We start from the raw sequence: 25,538 nt of genomic DNA on the forward strand, positions 1-25,538 counted from the left end.
AAAACCCTAAAAGCTCCTTTCTTTCCATCAAATAGGCTAATTTATCAAAAGATGCAGACTTAATCAGCCACTAAAGAGTGATAGAAGAATGAAGGATAATGGCTAATCCCTCAATTTATGTCCACCGTCGATTTATGTTGAGTGGTTTGGGCTTATATCCCCACCGCCCCCCTGTTAAAAGTCAAAAACACCGAGGGGTACATAATTAACTTGGTCTGATAGATCTCTACTGCTCTATGGCCACAGTACACACTGAACTTCTTCTTGAGAGAGTTGTCAATCTCACCTACATATTGTAGGCCTACCCCAGAGTTCCTCTGTCTTTCTTCCTTTTTGCATCATGATAATGATCACCATTGGTTGATTTTGTAATAGTATCACTGCCATTCCCATTACGAGGTAGTGTTTGAAAATTTACACGCAGGTGAGGCATCTCAGGTAGAAGCATGATGTGGTGCAGGCTATGCATCTTATTTTTTATAGTCCATTTTCCTATGCTGTTCTGCTGAAATATTATCCTCTCCATTAAACTTGGGACGATACTTGAGATACTTCAAGGGCAAATCATGAAGAACATATGGTAGTTTAAGAGGCCCATATCTTTTTAAAACCCATGGATGAAAACTTGCAGAATGATTACAGGATGAATTACTAATTGTTGGGGCAGAAATAACATTATTTTGTTCAAGATGACTTATAGAAAGATCATCATTATTTTTAAAATATGAAGAGGAATTTTCTGACCAAAGGATATGAGAAGAAATGAAAATTTCCTTTTCTGAGAATGGGAATAACTTTCTGAGTATGCTACTCTTTATTTGTACAAGATAGAAGAAAACTCTCATCAACTGGATAGGAAGAACCACCAATGAGCCAAGTAACAAAATCAAAATTTCTTGGAAAATGGATGTTATCTATACTTGTTTTCTCTCGAAAGAATACTCCTTTTTTTATCAGAAGAATTTACTGATGAGAGAAATCTTGAAAATCAGTGAAGTCGCCAGGTGAAAATACAAACAGCCTATACCTGATTCTTGTTCACCTTCAAAAATTAGATCTGAAAATTTAAGAATCCCATGGAAAATTTTCAAACTTTCGCTCCTCAGCAAAGACGCCAAATTTGGTTTTGTTTCATGGAGACAATTCCTGGCTAGGGAATCAGTGCCCAGGCATCAAAATGTTTTATCAACCTATGAAATGTGAATAGGTATTTGATAAATTAGTGAGACTGTAATAAGTCTTCAAAACCCTAAAAGCTCCTTTCTTTCCATCAAATAGGCCAATTTATCAAAAGATGCAGACTTAATCAGCCATTAAAGAGTGATAGAAGAATGAAGGATAATGACTAATCCCTCAATTTATGTCCACCGTCGATTTATGTTGAGTGGTTTGGGATTATATCCCCACTGCCCCCCTGTTAAAAGTCAAAAACACTGAGGGGTCCATAATTAACTTGGTCTTATAGATCTCTGCTGCTCTGTGGCCTCAGTACACACTGAACTTCTTCTTGATAGAGTTGTCAATCTCACCTACATATTGTAGGCCTGCCCCAGAGTTCCTCTGCATTTCTTGCAATAAGATACTGTTTGCAAAATCCTTATCTAAAGGCCGGCATGCACAGAAATGCCCTCACTAGGTGTGATGTCAGTTTGACAAACAGCACAAGCGAACAATCCTGATACTGTCTGCACCGTATATTCCGAGCCCAGCCTGCAATGTGAAATACTCAAGTATTAGCATGACAGACTTGCAACAAGATGCATTCTACAATATTCCCTACAGCTAAATCGGTTAGGCTATGAAATAAAATAAAGTTAAAGATGGTGACATTGATCGCTTATACTTGTCAACAGTATTTGTACCTTAACAATTTGTTTTGAAGCAAGTTCTGTTGGCAAGCCTCGGTAGTAATTTGCAGCCTTCTCAGAGCTCAATGCATCCCAAACACCATCAGTTGCAATGATAAGCCTTCCTCCAGCATTCGATAGCTATTGAAACAAAAAATTACCAGTCTAAATCAAACACACACATTGTGACCAGGTATTTTTTTCCAGAAGGGTTTCCTGAAGTCGATTTCCACAGATCTAGGGTCCTGGAATATATTATCGCCGAGCGAGGGAAAGTGCAAGGTCTCCACACAGAGAAGCACCTGGAAGTAGCATAGCGTCGAGCGAGGGCAAGCGTCGATCTGCTGGGTCGCATCATATACCGGTCTAATCAATTGGATGGGTAAGATTATTTTCATCGTCTAACACTTAAATCAAAGGCTCACAAATATACACATAACCCAAGAGAAAAGTTGATTTCAAAGGGAAACGCCTTACAACGTAATTATAATACATGGATATTGTTCACATTAATTATATAATTGAATTACATTTATGAATACCTAGATCATGATTATGGATCACCTGTTATATCTTCTGGGCTATACAGTGGACTGCTTCCACATTCATACTCTCTCTGGTCCTCTATAGTGCACTGCTTCCTCCATTTAATTAATAGGTAAAACTGGAGTACTCTGTCATCTTGATTTAGGGTATAATTTAAATGATGCCCTTGGAGAGGAGAATACGAAATTACTATGAAATGGTAATTTAAGGCAAAAATCCTTTTATGTTTTTTTTTTTATAATTCTTCTTGATTTAATTTTTTATGAATAGGTACCAACAAAGCCACGACAGCCCACCGATTTTGTAATGAGGAGTTTCCAATGTTTGGGTAGAGAAAAGTTATTTACATTCTGGTCTTCCTCTCTTTGGCTAGAATGAAAAGAAAACTTATTTGTTTTTTGGACTTTTATTACAAAATTGGACTATACAATTATCTGGATCGTTAATTTTAGATAAGAATAATTTATGGTCGAGTAGGTTAAACTTGCAGAATTTTTTTGGGAATTGAGTGGTTTAACCAATTAATTACAAGACTTCGTTGGCATATAGATGAAACTCAAACTATTAAATTTATGACTAAAGTTAAACTTAACATTTTTTACTCCAATTTGTGTACTCCAAAATCAACCATTCCAATTTAGGACTACTATGTGTGTATATGTATATGTATATGTATATATATATATATATATATATATATATATAATGCTTGATTTAATAGAGATATTTTATATTGATATTTATAAAGAGTATATAGTGTAAATTTATTCTACTAAATCAATTTATTGATAAATCCATAAGTTGGGTTCTTGCACTACTGTCTGTTGAGGATTTCACATAAGGGTACGTTAAAATGGGTTTGACTGAATCATGCTCAAGTGCCAAGCTCTTGGATAGTAATCAATCAAAGTCCAACTGTCAAAAGCCAAACTTGATAAGTTGATGCTAACCAAAGGCCTTTGTACCATTTTCTAAAGTAAGAAAAAATTTAAAATGTTATTTGCAGTAGTAGACTTGCTTGATCTCTATGAGATTTCCTCAAATTATGCATACCTGCCTTCTGAATTTTCATGGAACTAAAGTTTTATGAGGCCCTTCAAAGCCAAATGTTTCCCAGTCATAGGATTCTTGCCTTGTTTTTGAATGTATGTCATAATGAGCCTGATTTTCTAGCACTACAATGAGTTGTTCCTCAAAAGTCTTGTGCCTCAAGAAATGTTAAAAGAGGAGCTTAGACAATAGGAATGTGATTTGAGTCTGATCAAGGCCAAGCAATTCTCTTATCATCATTGCAGGCTCAACCAATAGATTGAGCAAAGCTAATTTGTCTCTGGCAGTGTATAGGTGACTGCAAAGGGAACATAGAGCCACATGGTGGCAATGCCACTGATGTATTTTTTGCATGTGCACTACATGCACAAAATACAAAAGCAGTGACATTGCCACCACATGGCTCTTGTTTGTTTACGATGTAGTACTTTATAAAATGTATAATCCTTTTCTAATTCCCTTCACCCACAACTTGATCCATTGCACCTATATCATCCATTTTTCATGTATCCAAGAAATCATTTATTACTATTCATTAAATTAGTTGGTCGACATTTAGTTAGCAAGGGTGGGATGTTAGAGCAGTAGGTATCATAACTATCAAGCAAGCTTGAGATAGAAAGGGTTTCTCCACTTCCACTATAGTTATTCATAGGAGCAACTTTTTCACCATCTCTCTTAGATATGGGCTTCTCTCTCCGCCTAATTATTATTGGACTTTTTGAAAAATCTGGCAAAGCCTTTGGTTCCTTCTCTTCCTCGGGGTCCCAAGGGGGAAAAAGAAGAGGTTGGAAGGGCCAACATGATGCCTAGCTAGCTGCAACAGTTATCCCAGTTGGCAGTTTAGTGTGTGGGGGCATGGACTGGCTGTCCATCCCTCTCGATCCCATTTCTGGGCATATAGGTAGGAGAATCAATCCTTAGCCTACCATTCATCTATTTTCTTTTTGTCTTTTAACTTTTACCATTTTAAATGTATCATCAAACCTTTATGTTTTTCTCTTTATATACAAACATTTATGTTTAGATCTTATCTCATTATTTGAAGAGTTATTTAGAAGACATGATTTCATACTTTAATTTTCTCAATTTTTCATTTATTTTCTTTTTTCTTTTATTTTTGACCATTTTATATGTACGATGAAACCTTTATGCTTAAACCAAACCTTATCTTATTACTTCAAGAATTATTTATTAGTTCAATAATTTATTAGCTTTATCTTGTTCTAGCTTATGTTAGATTTTCCAACAATCTAATCTGTGAACTATGCTAAGCAAAGAGCTGAAAACTGAACTTTAACTTCAATCCACAAATATACTGAGTTTCCTAACTAGCATGTAATGGAAGATAAGGAACAAATGAAGACAAACACACCATAAAACTGTACACAACAAATTTTACCCAGGAAACCCCTAACTGGGGAAAACCTGCAAACTTGGTGGCTTTTTATTAGGCTGCTTCAGCAATAGTAATATTTAGAAATTGATTACAATGAGGTGGGAAACTTCCCTGATCCTCTTCAACTTCTTCAACACTCCCTGACTGCCCTAGTCTCCTCGCAACCTTGCTGATCTGAGCGCTGTGTGGATCTGTACAACACTGTACGACTGTGTATGACCTCCTGCGTTGATGCTAGCGGCCTGGCTGAAGATGACGATGGATGGAAGTGATAATGAGGTTGTTCTCCCTCTCTTATCTCCCTTGGTTGCACTGATATGAAGCCCTAGTTTGCTTAAACCCTAGCTTTAAGTGTTTTCTTCTTGTTTCCTTTAGCCACCAAGTCTCTAGTACACGAATGAAACAAGTGAGCGCCCTTTTTAACTCTTAGAAATCGAACTGGGCCCACTAGTCCCACGAAGGTTTGATATTAAGTCTCCCTGGATGACTGAGATTGTTCTAATTCTTGAGTATTGTCAATTTTCCTAAGTCAAGGAGTAATAAAAAAAGTATAATTGCACCTTGGTCCACATGAGGGTCCCTCTGCCAAACTTAGCACACCTCTAAATTTTATTGAACCCTTCCTCCTCTAACTCCATTTAACACTCCCTCTTAGAGAGGAAGATGTTCTGAACTACACCCATTTTGTCCTTGAAATAGGCAAAGCTTCCTCTAGGCAAAGTTTTGGTCAATATGTTCACTGTCTGCTCTGCTGTAGGAATGTACTGAAGTCTGATCTTGCCCCTTTGAACACAATCTCTAATATAGTGATACTAGATCTCGATGTGCTTGGAGTTGTTGTGGAACATTGGATTGTCAAAGAGCTTAATGCAACTCAAATATCACAGTCTATGACTGAAAAGCCCAACAAGTAGCTTCCTCAAACAAATAGCCTCATAAGCTGCCAAGTTGACAGACATTTTGTTGGCATTATGACATAGATTTGGCACTATGACACAAGTGTTGTCCTTGATGGAAACTCACTCAGACGACAGATCACAATTCAGAATGAAGAAAGAGAGGTACATGTAGGTTCCCCATTGACCAAGCCACGTGTACACGTGGGTTCGTAGACCAAAAGGCGCATATAGCGTACACACACATTTTCATGGAAGGAAAGGCGTGAACATGTTGGAAAACTTAGTTTTGGTCCATGGTATTTTGATCCTTGGTATTGGTCCAAGGTATCTTGTCTGAAGTGTTGACCCTAGGTATTTGGTCCAAGGTATTGGTTCTAAGTGGTTTTGGTCCATGGTATTCAGTAAGGCCTAAGACTATAAAAGGAGGAGAAGATCATTAGGCAAAGGTACTCAAGCATTGAATATCTGATGAAGAGCAAGATCCAGAATACAGGTTATTGGGTTATGGTGCATAGCTAGATCTGAATCAAGGATGAACCTTAGCACTTGATGAAGGATAAGATCTAATGATGGGTCAAGATCTTAAGGCTTGAAGAGAAGTATCTTTGTGTGGTTTTTTATCTTTTATCTGAATAACTGGCGCATGTTGTAATCTGTAAATATGATGATCTGGGTATAACTGATGTCTAGAATTTTTGTAAAGTTTAAATCATCATTTACAGATCTGTACGCAGGTTCACTTTGGCAAAGGCGCATATACACGTTGGTTCTGCATATTAAAACAACGTATACATCTTAAATTTGATTTTTATATCTGTATGCAGGTTCGCCTTGAGATAACAGCGTATGTATGCAGGTTTGGCACAGTGAAGTAGCATCTACCTCATAAAATATGCTTTAGCTACTTCTATTTGTTGTTGCAGTGTTCTCGGTTCTATCTTGGGTTCTGGTTACTGTTACTGTATTCTGGTTACAACATTCTGAGACGTGATTGATTGATTCAGTTTTGGTTGGTGCAAAGGAGATTGGTTGATGCAGATATATTTGACGCTTGATTCATGTTGTTGATGGATCCAATTTGAAAATTTATGAAACGTGGTCCCTGGAAGAAAAGAGAAGGTTTCAGCGTTTTTTAGGCCAGCACCTACGTACTAGTAAACATATCAACTAGTACAAGAGCTAGGGGGTTGTAGCTCCCTTCCAGGAGAAGCTGGAGAACGAGAGAAGGTTGTAGCCTTCTGCAGGTAGAAGCCTGCGTACTGGTACAAGACTGCATCAATACAAAAATTGTAAAAAGAAGTTTCTTATTAAAAGAAGATAGAGACGATTGCAGCAGGTGGTTTCCACCCACATTGGGTTTCCACCTATATCTTGTGTTCATGTGTGTGTGATTGTATGTTCTATTTTACTACACCTAAATACTGTTTATACGGTTCTGATGCAATGATTAAAGATCAACATATGATAAATTAACTGAATCATAAGTTTGGAGGATATACGCTAGTTGCGTTAAATACAGTTGCGTATACACGCAAGTTCCATTAACTGAAGTAGTGTATATGAATCTGATTATGGAAATGAAATATTTTTGACTTGTTAATACTGATTCACCCCCCCCCATCTTAGTATTATTTCCAACAATTGGTATCAGAGCAGGTCCTTCAAAAGAAGCTTGATCGCTTGAAGGAAGATCTATCATCATGGGCAACTACGAAAGAGAGGGATCCATTAGACCACCAATCTTTGATGGGATAAACTTCGTTTATTGGAAGGTAAGAACTACAGCCTATATTCAATCTCTTGGCACAGATGTCTGGGAAATCATGGAAGGAGGATATACATTTCCTTCAGCAATTCCTACAGATATGGTAGGTAAAAAGCAATATGAAACCAATGCCAAGGCTGTCAATACATTATTGGGGAGTCTGTCACAATCAGAATTTGTCAAATTTATGCAGCTCAAAACCGCCAAAGAAATATGGGACAAGATCGTTCTAAGCTATGAAGGAGACAATCAGGTAAAACGTGAAAAACTGCAATCTCTCATAATTCAATATGAAACTCTCAAAATGAACAATGATGAAAGTATCGCTAGTTTCTTCTTACGTATAGATGAGATTTTTAATTGCATGAAGAACTTGGGTGAAGAGATAAAAGAAGTTACTTTAGTTGAAAAGGTTTTAAGATCCTTGTCTACTAAGTTTGAATCAAAAGTATCTGCCATAGAAGAAAAGCAGGATCTTCAGACTATTACTATGACACAGCTGCACAGAATCTTAACTACTTTCGAAATGAGAAAAGGAGGTCCATCAGATATGATAGAAGCCACATTCAAAGCTTCAGGAAGAGAAGAACTCAATGAATCGGGACATATTTCAGAAGGAGAGGAAGAAGCAAACTTTGTCAAGAACCTTCAATAGGGTTCTGCGAGATTTAGAGGTAAACTACCTTTCAAATGTTTTGCTTGTGGAAGAGTCGATCATTATGCTACCAAATGTACTCATAAAGATAAGCTTGATAAAGGTAAGGAATCAGCAAAATGGAATAGAAAACAAAGTGTAAGTAAGAAGAGCTACTATACTCATGAAGATAGCAATGGTTTATCAAACAGTGATGAAGATGAAAATAGTAATTACTATAGACTTCTAATGGCTTTTGAAGATGATGATTTCATGGATGCTTTAGATGAAGATGACCTTTATGAAGAAATCTCTAAACTCAAAATTTGTTTAGAAGAAAAGAATATGATTATAAACACTTTGACATTCCAACTTGTTGAAAGAGAAAAACACAATGAAAAACTAGAATGTGAAATTGTGGGTCTAAGAAAGGATATTGAGAAAACAAAAGCTCTCAATCTTAGATTTAATAAAGGATCAGAAACCTTAAATGAACTTATCAAAGAAAAACGTTCTCCTCTGGTAAATTCAGGTCTTGGAGATACTGAAGAAGCATCCCAAGCACAGAAGCTGTCAACCTCCACTAAAAGCTATCTTGATGCAGAAAAGAGCAGTGAACAATTTGACAATCGACAGCAAAGGCATAAAGCAGATCACCAGGTAAATCAGGCTCAATTTACTTCAAGGATGAACAGAAGCTACAAACCTCAAGTAAATGATACTCAATCTGCTTCAAGAATGAATATCAATAGCAACTACAATCACCAGTTAGTAGATTCGAAAATCGCAGGAACTTCTTTAATGGCCAATGTTTTTCATGTCATAACTTTGGACACAAATCTTCTCAATGTGTTGCTTACAAGACCATCATGTCTAGAGAAGCACGAAGTCAAAGGAATGTGACGGGGATCATGAAACGGACCTATAATAACTTTTCTCTCCTTGAAAATGAAATAGAATGCCCTATTTGCAACAACTTTGGTCACGAAGAATCTGAATGCAGGAGCAAATTTCAGCAAACATCTCAGAAGGAGAAAACTTCATTAAATCCCAAAATATGGAGAAAGAAAGAATCGTAGACAGAAATATGTGGTATATCCCTGTATGCAGAAGGACAAGAAAATCAGTGGTAAATCGACAGTGGATGCTCGAAACACATGACAGGTGATAAAGAAAAACTTCAGTCGTATAATGCCTTAGAAAAGGAAAAGAAGGTCTCATTTGGAAATGGCACTCCTGTTGTCATAAAGGTAAAGGTTTTGTTCTCTTAAAAGAAAAAGTTAAAGCTGGGAATGTTATGTATGTTGATGGTCTCAAGCATAACCTGTTGAGTGTCAGTCAAATGTGTGATCAAGGAAATGAAGTAGTGTTTCGATCAAATGGATGTGTTGTTTGTGAGCTTGATACAGGAGAAACCGTGATCAAAGGTATAAGAACTCTAAAAAACTTATATATACTCAAGGGAGGACAACAACAGTGCTATCTAAGCAAAAATGATGAACACTGGCTATGGCACATAAGATTGGGGCATCTAAGCTTCTCTCAAATAAGAAAAGCAAGCAAATTCCAGGCTGTTTGTGATCTTCCTAATATCAGCGTTCTAGAAAATACAATATGCAAATCATGTCAATTTGGTAAGCAAACCAAGTCATAATTCCCTGAAAAGGAAGGATCAGCTAGTAAGCCTCTTAAACTTGTTCATACTAATTTATGTGGTCCATCAAGGAAAAAGTCACCTCATGGAGAGGAGTACTTTATATTGTTCATTGATGATTTTTCTAGAATGTGTTGGATAGGACTTCTAAAGCATAAAGATGGAGCATTTGAAAAATTCAAAGCCTTCAAAGCCCTAGTTGAAAATGAATCAGATCGTAAAATCAAATGTCTCAGATCTGATCGAGGAGGGGAATTCACCTTAGATGAATTCTTTGACTTTTGTGAAGAACATGGAATAAAAAGGCAATTCTCCACTGCAAGAACTTGATCCGAATTGGATCCTTAAACATTTCCATAACTATTTCAAATTATGTTAGGCTTCAAAATCTTATGAATAACGAGCTTATCGGAAATGACCTCTAGACAATGGCAATTTGTGGCCAGCACGGAACAATGAGGACCCTTGGTCAAAGCGCGCTGACCGTTGGCCCATGGAGATCGTGCATGGATGCAAATTGGCAATCGGAAGCCCAAATCCAAAAATAGAGGCAATTTCTGATACGTGATAACTCTCAGTGAAGGAAATCCTCGAGCACTCGGTCACAAGGAAAACAGGAAACCGTGTGGAAACCATCAAAAGGCAGGTCCCGCGCCCAAAACCGGCAGGATATCGTGTGCACTTCGAGCGGTAAGTGGGTTTGGCCAAGTTCAGCGTGATGCCGCCCACTGGGTGACACGCGTCCAGCGGATGAGAGAGAAAACCACTTACATTGCGTGAGCATCGGTCGAGCAACTTACCCGCACAATATAGATGGAGACCGTAGGACCTGGAGGCTCCAAATCAACGGCGAAGAATCAACCCGATGGAAGACCAGATTTGACAGGGAAATAAACTGAGGTACATGAGATTTGGGGTCCGATATGACCGATGAGTTGACAGAGGAATCAGTTTTGCGGGAAATCTTGGAGCAACAGAGATAACAACTGTTCAAAGAGAACTGACACTCAGTTCGTGAGGAAACAAGTGGCCGCCTCTCTATGAAGCATTACACAACGATGATGATGAAGAACAAGGGAATTCCAGCGGACAGAGGCAGGCGATCTAGAGAGCCGGTAAGTGGAAACGAACAGTCATGGAGCAGATTGGCTTTAAGACATGAACAGACAAAGAGCAGAGGAGACAGAAGTAGAGAAAGAAGTGAATTGCAGAGAACAGAGAAGCCGAGCTGACCTGCAGAGCAAAGGCAGCATCGAGCAGATAGAACAGAGAGATTCTAAGAGTCTGTGAACTCCATATAAGGCTTGAGAGGCTCAAGCAACTCTTCTATGTTTTCCTGTCACGTATTGAGTACCAAATTGGACTCATACCACTGAGACTAGTTGAGGTCGAGATTCAGTAAGGGGAGTCTGTGTACTCTAGAGACTTGAGGGATCCAAGTACAATCCTACTGATCATTCTCTGTTAAGTGAGACTCAAATTGAGCTCTTTATTGTAAAATCTCTGCTTTAAGACACAATAGAAAGGCCACCACTGAAGGCTGGACCAGGAGATGTAGCCCAGGAGGATTGGGTGAACTCCTCATTAAATTTTTTGTGTTTTTGTATTTCTTACTGTGTTTCTCTTATTGTTTCAAGTGCCTGTGTATTTCGCAATCTTATCGATCCGTTGCTTAAAATAGTATAGGCACACCACAGCACATGGATCTATAATACCTTCATTAATTAACTGATATCATTCACGGGTGATTTTAAGATCAAGTGGTATCAGAGCTTCTAGGTTGTTTAAGGTTAGACAAGCTTGTGTTGGATTTTGTTGTTGAATGTTAACTAGATCAAAGCTTAAATTAGGAGAAGGAGAGTTGGTTGAAACTAATCCAGAAATTGGAAGAGTCTATTCCAAGAAGAAAATGTCAGAAGAAAATCACTTGGAATCAATTCCCCAGTTCATGGATAGTTTTATGACCTTGAAGTCAATAGTGGAAGAAATGTATAGGGACTTTAGGAAACATAAAGATGAAGACTTATCAGGCTCCAACCAAGACAAAGGAGTAGAAGAGTCTCTCCTCCATGACCACTCTAAAGGCAAAGGGAAAGAAGAAAGCTTTCTCACACCTCTTAATAGCCATGAACATAAAAAGAAGACATCTTTGATTAATTAGATGTTAAATTTGATTTACCAATATATGATGGAGAGTTGAATGCAAAGAAGCTGGATAATTGGATCAGAAAAATTGATGTTTATTGCAGAGTGCAGAGTACCGACTCAGACAAAAGTAAGATTCAGCTAGCCAGTCTACGCCTTGGAGGCACTGCCTTGGTATGGTGGGAAGGCAGGACCCAAGATGACATGAAGAAAGATGGTAAGATTCTTTCTATCTGGAGTGAATTTGTTTCTGCAATCAAAAAGTAGTTCTATCCACTAGCTTACATGCAGCAAGCCATGATGAGCTAGCAAACTCTTTGCCAATTGAAAGGGCAAAGTGTACAAGGTTACACTCAAGAATTTAGGAAAAGAGATTTGGTTCTAGGAATTTCATTAGACTCGCCTGAGACTCTGTTGAAGTACACAGGTGGTCTACACAGCTACATGAGGCACACTATCCTCATGTTTAATCCCACTAGTATAGATGTGGTATCTGTTTAAGCTACGCATCTAGAAGCTAGAGGAAAGAATGGGAACCCAGAAGTTGGAGGATCATCCAAGCCCATTGCAAGCAAGAATAAGGAGAAAAGAAAACAGAAATGGAAAGAGAGGAAGGCCAACACTGCACAGAAAAGCAAGTCTTCATGCACTCACTGTAAGAAGGATGGGCATGATGATGAGCATTGTTGGATTCTGCATCTGGAGCTGAGACCTAAGAAGTTCGAGGGCAAGAAGAAGAAGACTGCTGCAGCTATTCAAAAATATTTGGGGTCGGACTCAGGAGATGAAACAACCATTGCAGTCACAAGTATAAAAGGTAAAAATTATGAAGTATCTACTAGTAATTCTGCACAATCTATTAATGATGAAGAAAATTAGAGAAAAAGACATGAGATTTTCCATATTCGAGTTATTTCCAAACATCAAAAGATTGATACTTTGTTTGATAGTGGCTCACAAGTAAATATAATTTATGAAGCAATTGTAAAGAAGTTGGGATTACTGACTACACCTCACAAGAAACCATACCCATTAGGTTGGTTAAGTGATAAAGCACAACTACAAGTGACTAGACAATGTAAAATTAATTTTTCTTTTAGGTCCGCATTTGTAGATGAGGTTGAGTTAGACATAGTTCCTTTGGATATATGTGGAATTGTTTTTGGAAGTCCCTACTTGTATGATAGAAAATCTATTTTCTATAGAGATGACAACAGTATCTACTCGTTAAAGATGGAATCAAATACTTTGTAAGGGCTCATTAGCTCAAGAAGAATTATACTCTCATAAACTCAGGGCAGATGAAATGAATTGTAAATTCATGCAAACAATTTTTACTGATGGTTGTAAAGGAAAAGAAACCTGATAAAACCAATGTATTTGAGGGCTGTGATGCTAAACAGTAAGCTGATTTAAAAAAAGTTGTTTCAAAATATGATATCTCGTTTCAAGAACCTAAAGGTCTACCATCCAAAAAGGAAATAGTGCATGATATTAATTTGCAGCAAGATGCTCCATTTCCTAACATCGGAATGTACAGGTTGTCCGCTTTAGAGAATGCAGAAATCAAGAAGCAGGTGCAGGAGTTGCTCGAGAAGGGGTTCATCAGACCTAGCACATCACCATGTGGGTCTCCAATCGTTTTGGTAAGAAAGAAAGATGGCTCGTGGAGAATGTGCATTGATTACCGAGCACTGAATAAGATAACAATCAAAAATCGTTATCCCCTTCCTTGTATAGATGATCTATTAGATCAATTGAAAGAAGCTGTTTATTTTTCCAAGTTAGACTTGCATAGTGGGTATCATCAGGTCAAAGTTGCAGAGCAAGATGCATGGAACACTGCTTTCAAAACAAAGCAGGGATTGTATGAGTGGCTGGTTATGCCTTTTGGCTTAACTAAAGCTCCTGTTACTTTCATGAGAATAATGAATGATGTACTCAGACCTTTTCTTGATGATTTTGTTATTGTATATTTGGATGACATTCTTATATTTAGAAAAATGTGGGAAGAACATTTAAATCATGTTAAAAAGACACTAGATGTTTTGAAAAGAGAAAAACTTTATGTTAAACTCTCGAAATGTGAATTCGGCAAAACATCTTTGAATTATTTGGGTCATATAGTAGGGGTGGTGAATTGAAGATAGATCCCTCTAAGGTGGCAGTCATTGTAAATTGGCCTAAACCCAAGTCTGCTACAAAAGTGAGAAGCTTCTTAGGAGCAGCACAATATTGGAGAAAGTTCATTTCTAACTTTTCCTTAATTACAGCTCCCTTACATGCTTTAACAGGATTGAACAAGGTGTTTCAGTGGGGAGGCAAATAGCAGAAAGCCTTCGACACCTTGAAAGAAAAGATCAGTACGACACCAGTACTAGCACTACCTGATCTTCAAAGACCATTTGAGATCCAAACAGATGCCAGTGACTATGCCATGGGAGCAGTGTTGATACAGCATGGTAAACCCATATGTTATCATTCTGAGACATTTAATTCTGCAGTAGTTAACTATCCCACATATGATAAAAAATTGTATGCTTTAGTACAGAGTGTGAAAAAGTGGAGACATTACTTAATGGGCAAAGAGACAGTTATACATACTGATCATCAACCACTTCAATATCTACACTCCCAAACTAAGTCATAGCAATCAAGACAGTATAGATGGATGGGTTTTCTACAACAATTTCATTTACTCATCAAATATAAAAAGGGCATACACAATAAAGTTGCAGATATGCTATCTAGACCTATTATAAATGCATCCACTATACTTAAGCATAATTCAGTACTGCATGAGAGCTACATTGAACAATATGCTCAATATATAGATTTCAAAGATGTATATGCAACTTTAAGTCAAGGTAAATGAGTAGAAGAATTGGATTATCATGTTAAGGACCAACTCTTGTATCATTGTTGGAAGTTATGCATTCCACAAACTGAAAGAGTAAAGACAAGTCGAGAAGCACACACTTCTCTAATATCAGGTCACTTTGGGGTAAGTAAAAAGGTTTCACAGGTGCAAAGGTTTTGTTATTGGCCAAAAATGAATGAGACAGTTTCTAGATATGTAAGAGGGTGTACGATGTGTGCTAAAAGCAAGCCCAGCAATAGAAAACTATGCTTGTACACTCCACTTCCATTTCCTTCTCATCCTTGGGAAAGTGTTTCCATGGACTTTGTTGGAGGACTGCCTAAATCTAGGAAAGGTCATGACTATTTATATGTTGTTGTGGATAGGTTCAGCAAAATGTGTATTTTGATACCTTGTGATAAACAAATTACAGCTGAACAAACTGCAAAGTTGTTCTTTCAGCATGTATGGGTTCATTTTAGATTACCCACTTCCATTGTATCTGCTCGAGACACCCGATTTGTTGGGAAGCATTGGTCGAGTTTGTGGGAACTGATGGACACCAAACTGAAGAAAAGCATAGCATTTCATCCGCAGATAGATGGCCAGACAGAAGTGGTCAATAGGACAGTGATCCAATTGCTCAGAGGCTATTGTAACAAGCATCCCAAACTTTGTGATGAACATTTGTGTTATGTGCAGCATGCTTACAACCGAGCAAAACATTCTTCTACACAGAGATCTCCTTTTGAGACTGTTTTGGTTTCACACCAAGGTCTCCCTTGGATTTTGTCTTTGGTAAAGACATAACAGTTAATGAACACAGTGATGTGGACAAGGCAACCAAGTTCATTGAACAAATCCAAGAGATTCACCAGGCAGTACAGGAACAACTGGAAAAGAGCCAAGCCAAATACAAGGCAAGGCATGACAAGCATCGGATGGAGCATAGTTTCCAAGTTGGTGATCAAGTCTGGCTGTATATCAGCAAGGACAGAATGCAAGGTGAAGGTAGAAAGTTAAATCCAATAAGGTATGGACCTTTCAAAATACTTGAGAAAATTGGTGAGAATACTTTTCGCCTTGATTTACCAGCTTACATGCACATCTACTCAGTCGTTAATGTAGACAGCTTGAGACTATTTGAACCTTCATTAATTGATGATCCCGAAGAATAGAGTCAATCGCCTTCTATTGATGATTTGTTACTTGAATATCTCAATGAATTACACGAAGACACAGTTCTGGACAGGAAGGTGAGGACGACGCGCAGGGGAGATGTTGAGTACCTCAAGATTGGACTCAAGGGTTCCAAGCCAAGCAGTGAAAAATGGATAGAGATTGGACAAGTGAGACAACTATACCCTCACTTAGTCGATGCTTGAAAACCAACTTTTGGTGGTCCAAAAGCTTTTTCAGTGGGAAGGCTGTGATCTGAATTGGATCCTTAAACATTTCCATGACTGTTTCAAATTATGTTAGGCTTCAAAATCTTATGAATAACGAGCTTATCAGAAATGACCTCTAGACAATGGAAATTTGTGGCCAGCACGGAAGAATGAGGACCCTCGGTCAAATCGCGCTGACCGTTGGCCCATGGAGACCGCGCATGGATGCAAATTGGTAATCGAAAGCCTAGATCCAAAAATAGAGACAATTTCTGATTTGCAATAACTCTCAGTGAAGGAAAGCCTGAAGCGCTTGGTCATGAGGAAAACAAGAAACCGTGTGGAAACCATCAAAAGGCGGGTCTCGCGCCCAAAACCGGCAGGATATCGCATGCACTTAGAGTAGTAAGCAGGTTTGGCCGAGTTTAGAGTGATGCCACAGACTGGGTGACACGCATCCAACAGATGAGAGAGAAAACCGCTTACATCGCATGAGTAACGGTCGAGCAACTTACCTGCGCAATATAGATGGAGACTGTAGGATCTGGAGGCTCCAGATCAACAGCAGAGAATCAAACCGATGGAAGACTAGATTTGATGAGGAAATAGACTAAGGTACATGAGATTTGGGGTCCGACATGACCGATGAGTTGGTAGAGGAATCAGTTTCGTGAGCAATCTTGGAGCAATGGAAATAATGACCGTTCAAAGAGAACTAACACTCAGTTCGTGAGGAAATAGGTGGCCACCTCTCTGTGAAGTGTTACACAGCGATGATTACACAGAGTAGGAGAATTCCAGTGGACAGAGGCAGGCGATCCAGAGAGCCGGGAAGTAGAAACAAACAATCAGGGAGTAGATTGGTTTTAAGCCACGAACAGACAAAGAGCAGAGGAGATAGAAGTAGAGAAAGAAGTGAATTACAGAGAACAGAGAAGCTGAGCTAACATGTAGAGAAAAGGCAGCATCGAGCAGATGGAACAGAGAGAGTCCGAGAGTCTGTGAACTCTAGAGAAGGCTTGAAAGGCTCAAGCAACTCCTCTATGTATTCCTGTCAAGTATTGAGTACCAAATTGGACTCATACCACTGAGACCAGTTGAGGTCGAGATTCATAAAGGGGAGTCTATGTACTCTAGAGACTTGGGGGATCCAAGAACAATCCCACTGATCATTATCTGTTAAGTGAGACTCAAATTGAGCTCCTTATTGTAAAATCTCTGCTTTAAGACACAATAGAAAGGCCACCACTAAAGGCTGGACCAGGAGACGTAGCCCAGGAGGATTGGGTGAACTCCTCATTAAATTTGTTGTGTTTTTGTATTTTCTTACTGTGTTTCTCTTATTGTTTCAAGTGCTTGTGTATTTCACAATCTTATCAATTTGTTGCTTAAAATAACATAGGCACACCCCAGCACATGGATCTGTAATACCTTCATTAATTAACTGAGATCATTCACGGGTGATTTTTAGATCAGAACTCCTCAGCAAAATGGAGTGGTAGAAAGGTTGAATAGAAATGTTCAATAAATGGCTCGTGCTATGCTAGATGAGTCTGGAACTCCTACCACCTTCTCGGGTGAAGCTGCATTCGTTTTCATCACTATTCTCAAAAAAGCAAATGTTCGGGTAAACAGCACTCAAACTCCACATGAACTTTGGTATGGTAAGACTCCTACCATAAAATACTTCAAAGTTTTTGGAAGCAAATGTTACATCAAAAGGACTGATGAAAAACTTGGCATGTTTGAACCCAGAGCAGATGAAGGCATTCTCCTTGGTTACTCTTCTCGAAGTAAAGGATATAAGTGCTATAATAAAAGGGGAAAATTATTGAAAGTATTGATGTTGTTGTTGATGAAGCATGCAAAAATCCCAAGCAAGTAAAAACCGAAGATTGTGGATAAGATGAGGATTATCCTTCCACATCAAACCAGACTAATTTTGAAGAAGAAACCAATGAACCACCAGAAGAATAGATAACGGCAGAAGAAAAGACTCCATCTAGGTATTTTTAGAAAAATTATTCAGAGACTCAAATTTTGGGACAGAGAGAGGCAGGTCTGCAAACAAGAAGAACTATTACAGAATCTTCAAGCTATCTAACACTTCTTTCCTCCATTGAACCTCAAAATGTAATTGAAGCATGCAAAGATGAATGTTGGGTCAAGGCCATGAATGAAGAACTTGAGAAAATTGAAAAGAATAATACTTGGGAATTAGTTCCTAGACCTCATGATAAGAATATCATAGGAACCAAATGGATATTCAAAAACAAGCTAAATGAAAATGGTGAAGTTATTAGAAACAAGGCCATACTTGTTTGTAAAGGATATGCTTAACAAGAAGGTATAGATTTTGAAGAAAATTTTGCACCTGTTGCTAGACTTGAAGCCATAAGAATGTTCCTTGCTCTTTCTAGTTTTCAGAAATTCAAAGTATACCAAATGGATGTAAAATCTTCCTTTCTTAATGGAGACTTAGAAAAAGAAGTATATATTGAGCAACCAGGCGGATTCATCCTTGGAAATGATCCAAAACTTGTATGCAGACTCAGAAAGGCTCTCTATGGTCTAAAACAAGCTCCAAGGGCCTAGTATTAAAGGATCATTTGATAGTAATCTATATACAAAGATTGGCAATAATAAATTTCTAATACTTGTTGTGTATGTTGATGATATCATTTTTGGTAGTAATGAAGAAGCCATGAGTCAAAACTTTGCTTTGGTAATGCAGCAAGAATTTGAAATGTCCCTGCTTGGTGAGCTCACATATTTTCTTGGTCTACAAGTTCAACAAAAGAAAGATGGTATTTTTCTGTCACAAACCAAGTATCTCAAGAAGATCTTGAAAAAATATGACATGGAAGATTCTAAACCAGTATGTACCCCTATGGTAACAAGATGCAGTCTCAGCTCAAATGATGAATCAGCAGCAGTACATCAACCAACCTACAGATCCATGATTGGCAGTCTGCTTTATCTAACAGGTACCCGACCAGACATCATGCATGCAGTGGGAATAGTTGGAAGATTCCAAGCCAATCCAAAGGAATCACACCTTCAGGCAGTCAAAAGGATTTTCAAATATCTTCAAGGAACACAGAATTTTGGTTTATGGTATCCTAGAGATATAGATCTTACACTTCATGCATATACAAATGCAGATTGGGTAGGAAGCGTTGATGACAGAAAAAGTACTAGTGGTGGTGCATTCTATATGGGTTCCAGATTAGTGTCTTCGTTCAACAAGAAACAAATTTCAATTGCATTATCTACGGTTGAAGCAGAATATGTGTCTGCTGCATCTTGCTGCACACAACTCCTTTGGATAATGCAAACATTACAAGACATTCAGATCACATGCATTCCACCCATCTCCATTATATGTGATAATACAAGTGCAATCAGTATTTCAAAGAATCTGGTCATGCATTCCAAGACCAAGCACATACCCATCAAATATCATTTTCTATGTGAACAAGTGCTTGAACAAAAGGTCAAATTGGAGTATGTTCCTTCCAAAGAAAAAGTTGTTGATATATTCACCAAATCATTGCCCAGAGAGACATTTGAATATCTCAGACAGAAGCTGGGAGTATTTGATGCATCATCTTGCGGTTAAAACTTATCTGTTTCAGAGAAAAGTTGTTATACGCGAGTTTCATGAAGTGTATCCGTGTACATATGCCGATTTCTGTGGATACAGTCGCGTATATGTTGGTTTGAAGAAAAGTAGTGGGCCAGACTCAGGAAGAAAGGAGTCTAATATGGGTCTGACAGTGATCATCTGGCACAGGTTCAGGGGGAGCATATATTTCTAATAATGAATTGTTGGCATTATCTTAGAAGATCTTGGTACAAATTCAGGTGGAACAGGTTCAGGGGGAGATCATGGTTTCTAGTCTGGATGGTGATTGACAGATGCTACTGATGATAGTTGCTGATGATTATCATGGTCTTGTTTTAGATATTTGGTCTCTATGTCATGTATATCTTTTAATGTCAAGGTCATGAAACAACCTATTTTGTTTCCCCACTATGCATGGGATGGATGATGTAATGTTCTTGTTTTGACATGTATGAACAATTGGTGTATCCCCACTTGGTTGGGTGGATGAGTCAAAATTGGTATATCCCCACTTGGTTGGGAGATGGATGTATGTATGAGTCATTGGTGATAGAAAGGTCATTTATGATGTAAGTATAGAGTCATGTCCTTCTTTTAGAACATCTTTTTGCAGACCTTGCTTATATTCAGGGGGAGCATGGACCCGAGCTTGGAGCTCAATCAGCACACTTCAGCATATCAAAGAATTCAACATGTACTCAGGGGGAGCATAACCCTTTTCCCTTGATGACAAAGGGGGAGAGTGACTTGGGTTTGCCATCAATTCCAAAGGGGGAGATTGTTGGCATTATGACACAGATTTGGCACTATGACACAAGTGTTGTCCTTGATGGAAACTCACTCAGATGACATATCACAGCTCAGAATGAAGAAAGAGAGGTATACGCAAGTTCCCCATTGACCAAGTCACGTGTACACGTGGGTTCGCAGACCAAAAGGTGTGTATAGAGTACACACGCACTTTCACGGAAGGAAAGGCGCGTACATGTTGGAAAACTTAGTTTTGGTCCGTGGTATTTGGTCCATGGTATTTTGATCCTTGGTATTGGTCCAAGGTATCTTGTCTGAAGTGTTGACCCCAGGTATTTGGTCCAAGGTATTGGTTCTAAGTGGTTTTGGTCCATGGTATTAAGTAAGGCCTAAGACTATAAAAGGAGGAGAAGATCATTAGGCAAAGGTACTCAAGCATTAAATATCTGATGAAGAACAAGATCCAAAATATAGGTTATTGGGTTATGGTGCATAGCTGGATCTGAATCAAGGATGAACCTTAGCACTTGATGAAGGATAAGATCTAATGATGGGTCAAGATCTTAAGGCTTCAAGAGAAGTATATTTGTGTGGCTTTTGATATTTTATCTGAATAACTGGTGCATGTTGTAATCTGTAAATATAATGATCTTGGTATAACTGATGTCTGAAATTTTTGTAAGGTTTAAATCATCATTTACAGATCTGTATGCAGGTTCAATTTGGCAAAGGCGCGTATACACGCTGGTTCTGCATATCAAAACAGCGTATACATCTTAAATTTGATTTGCAGATCTGTATGTAGGTTCGCCTTGAGATAACAGCGTATGTACGCAGGTTTGACACAGTGAAGTAGTGTATACCTCATAAAATATGCTTTAGCTACTTTTGTTTGTTGTTGCAGTGTTCTGGGTTCTAGCTTGGGTTTTGGTTACTGTTACTATATTCTGGTTACAACATTCTGAGAAGTGATTGATTGATTCAGTTTTGGTTGGTGCAAAGGAGATTGGTTGATGCAGATATATTTGATGCTTGATTCATGATATTGATGGATCCAGTCTGAAAATTTATGAAACGTGGTCCCTGGAAGAAAAGAGAAGGTTGTCGCCTTTGTAGGCCAACACCTACGTACTAGTAAACACATCAACTAGTACAAGAGCTAGGGCGTTGTAGCTCCCTTCCAGGGGAAGCTGGAGAACGACAGAAGGTTGTAGCCTTCTGCAGGTAGAAGCCTGTGTATTAGTATAATACTGCACCAGTACAAAAATTTTAAAAAGAAGTTTCTTATTAAAATAAGATAGAGACGATTGCAGCAAGTGGTTTTCACCCACATTGGGTTTCCACCTTATATCTTGTGTTCATGTGTGTGTGATTGTATGTTTTGTTTTACTGCACCTGGTTACTGTTTATATGGTTATGATGCAATGATTAAAGATCAACATATGATAAATTAACTTAATCATAAGTTTGCAGGATATATGCTAGTTGCCTTAAATACAGTTGTGTATACACGCAAGTTCCATTAAATGAAGTAGCGTATATGAATCTGATTATGGAAATGAAATATTGTTGACTTGCTAATACTGATTCACCCCCCCCCCCCCCCCCCTCTCAGTATTAATTCCAACACTCAACCTTAGTTGATCTCAATGCCACTAATATCTATTTCTTGCTAAACCAGGAAACAACTACTGACCCAACATTGAAGGTGCAACTCAAAGTACTCTTCCTGTCTTTGGAACCCCCTGCCCAATCCACATTTATGAAGTCTTCCAACTTCACTCCATCAACCTATTTGTACAACCAACCATAATCCATTGTGCCTCTGAGGTACCTAACAATATTTATGGCAACAACCCAGTGCACTCTAGTAGGTCCAATCATGAATTGGGTCAGCTCATTCACCGTATAAAAAATATTGGGTCGCGTGTTCATAAGATACAAATGACCCAATCAATTGTCTTTAAAGTGTGGCATCAATTCATTTTTCTCTGTTAGCATCCACCTTCCTCCAATTTCTCACTAGAGGCATGGCCATGGGCGTGCAATATTGCATGCAGAACCTCTTGAGAATCTTCAGAGCATACTTGCATTGTCATAAGAAAATATGTCCATCACCTTGCCATACCTCCAACCCAAGGAAATAGTGCATAAGACCTATATCCTTCATATCAAACTCTGCTACAAGATCCTTCTTGCAGTCACTGATGAGCTTCTCGTCCCTTGTCAATATGAGATCGTCTACGTACAACACAAGAATGAGAGGTTGTCCCCCAACCACAATGTAGTATAAGTTAGGGTTAACTTCACTCTGGTGAAGTCTAGTCCCAGAAGATAGTTGTCAATGCGAGAATACTACGCTCGTAGGGTCTGCTTGAGCCCATATAGAGCCCTCTTGATCTTGCACACATGTGTCTCCCTACTATGTGCCTCAAACCCCTCTAGCTGCTCAATGTAAATCTCTTCCTCAACCACATTGTTAAGGAAGACAATCTTCATGTCCATTTGGTGGATCTTCCACCCCATCTGTGTTGCAAGTGCTAAAATGGTCCTAATGGATGAATAGCAGGCCACAGGTGCAAAAATCTCATCGTAGTCAATGCCCTCCACCCGAGAGAATCCTTTGGCTATGAATCTAGCCTTGAACTTCTCCACACTCCCATCAGTTCCATGCTTAATGGGATCCAATTACGGATCTTCCCTCTAACCTTGGCACAATCTCCTAGACGTCATTTTGCATGATGGAAGGGTACTCCACCATAGCATTACGCCAAATCTATTGAGAGGCTACCTCCTTATAGCAAGAAGGATCTAAGTCTAAGGAATCAGTCATCAATGCCATATAACTCGTTAACCCATGTATCTTTGTGGTTGTTTACTCTACTTGAATGTAGAGTTGGGCGCCCCAACCCTATCCCAAGCCCTCCTCAATCAACTAATTATCCTACCTTGACTTTCTTATGCATGTGCTATGTGTCACTGTTAGAGTGTACCATGCTTTCTCCTCTCTCTCCTCTTGTTCTTGCACTGCCTCTTCATCTGACTGTTTTGTGGCTTCCCAACCATTGGTTGTGATGTGGTCTGAGGAGCTGGCTAAGCCTCTTACTTAGGAGCCTACAACTCCCCCATCTATGTTGTAGCTTGCTTATACTGTAAGGACTTCCTGAGATCCCTTTCATCCTCAAAATTGACATCACACACTGATATTTATCTTCTTCAATGCTGGTATGTACACCTTGTACGCCTTGGATGTCTCACTGTAGCCCACGAAAATTCCCTTTTCTGTTATCAGCTCCAGCATGTGCTATGTGTCACTGTTAGAGTGTACCATGCTTTCTCCTCTCTCTCCTCTTGTTTTTGCACTGCCTCTTCATCTGACTGTTATGTGGCTTCCCAACCATTGGTTGTGATGTGGTCTGAGGAGTTGGCTAAGCCTCTTACTTAGGAGCCTACAACTCCCCCATCTATGTTGTAGCTTGCTTATACTGTAAGGACTTCCTGAGATCCCTTTCATCCTCAAACTTGACATCACACACTGATATTTATCTTCTTCAATGCTGGTATGTACACCTTGTACGCCTTGGATGTCTCACTGTAGCCCACGAAAATTCCCTTTTCTGTTATCAGCTCCAGCTTCTTTCGACTCTTTGAAGGCACATGGCAGTAAACCAAATTGAAAAAAATACAGAATTGAAAAACATCCAGCTTCTTTCCAGTGAATGCCTTCTCTGGTGTAACTCGTCCAAGCACGTTAAGTGGACTATTGTTCTGCAGAAAGACTACAATGTTTCATGCCTCTACCCAAAGAAATAATGGTAGTCCTTGGTCATGCAACATGACCTCGGCCGCTCCAACAATACTCTGGTTATTGTGCTTGGCCACCCTGTTATGTTGAGGGTTATAGGGTGGGGTGAGCTCCCTCTTGAAGCCCTCCTTAGCACACAAATATTTAAAGGAATTGGAGATGTACTCCCCACCACTATCTGATCTCAACGCTTTGACCTTCTTTCCTATTTGGTTCTCCACCAAGGCTTTGAACTCCAATAACTTTGAGAACGCATCACCTTTCTTCTTCATGAAGAAGATCCACTTCTTGTTGTTGTGTGTGAAGCATGATTGTTCAAAGGTCTTTGTTTCAGCCGAATGTATACCCCAGGAAGTTTGTACACCCCTCCACGCGGGGGGGTACGAGGGGGGACTTGTCCCCCCCGCGGGGATCCGGGGGGGCCGATCCCCCCTGGCTGGGGGGTCTGGGGACCAACGGTCCCCCGAAGGGAGTTTAGGGGTAGCACCCCCGAAGCCAAAAATAGATGTAAAATTGCCTTGTAAAAGTATAGTAATTTCTAGTCAATCTGGGCCATTCATTAGGCGAATGATATGACAGTAGAACTTATGTTTAGTTTAGGGTTTCTTACCCTAGAAGGCAACCCCTCTCTTTGTATGAGGGCATTGTATTTGAGGTTGTGATATATATGTGTATTCTCTAAGCGAGAAACGGAGAGGTGAGAGTGTGAGAGAAAACAGAGGATATTACAGCGGATCTGTTGTAGGTTGTGTCTCTTCATTTTGTTGGATAATAGAAGGGAAGGACTCGTTGTTCAGGGTGGACATAGCCCAAACTGGGTGAACCACGTATATCTGTGTCTCTCTTGTTTTATGCGTTTTCTGTGTTTATATTTATGCAATAATTTATGTATTCCATTGCCCCGTAATATATAATTTTCTAACACTTCCTTGAATGGTCATCAATGAAGGTGACATAGCACTTGTATCCCATGAGGGATGGAGAAGGGAATGGACAACAAATATCCAAATGAACCAAGTCCAAGGTGCCTTTGAATCAGTTGTCACTATTGGGAAAGGATGTCTTGGCATACTTGCCAAGTGTGTAGCCCTTGCACACGTCATGCTGGTTCATGTTGCACTATGGCAACCTTGTGGCCATTTCCCTAAGGATTTTCTATGCTCCATGG

General features: G+C 39.0%; 1 protein-coding gene across 1 annotated transcript in view; it reads right to left on the bottom strand.

The window, feature by feature from the left end:
• Window positions 1–1,644: 1,644 nt before the first annotated feature.
• Window positions 1,645–25,538, bottom strand: part of LOC149166151 (cinnamoyl-CoA reductase 1-like) — a 59,089-nt gene continuing 35,195 nt past the window's right edge. Inside the window, exons 8-9 of the mRNA XM_089430065.1 lie at window positions 1,863–1,988; window positions 1,645–1,710 (exon numbers count right to left, since the gene is read on the bottom strand). Coding sequence (XP_089286191.1) covers window positions 1,645–1,710; window positions 1,863–1,988 — 192 coding nt within the window. The remainder of the gene's footprint in view (window positions 1,711–1,862; window positions 1,989–25,538) is intronic.

The sequence above is a fragment of the Pinus tabuliformis genome, chromosome 5_1, assembly GCF_031772625.1.
Source record: "Pinus tabuliformis cultivar Carrire ecotype Pingquan chromosome 5_1, CPIR1, whole genome shotgun sequence".
Lineage (NCBI taxonomy): Eukaryota > Viridiplantae > Streptophyta > Pinopsida > Pinales > Pinaceae > Pinus > Pinus tabuliformis.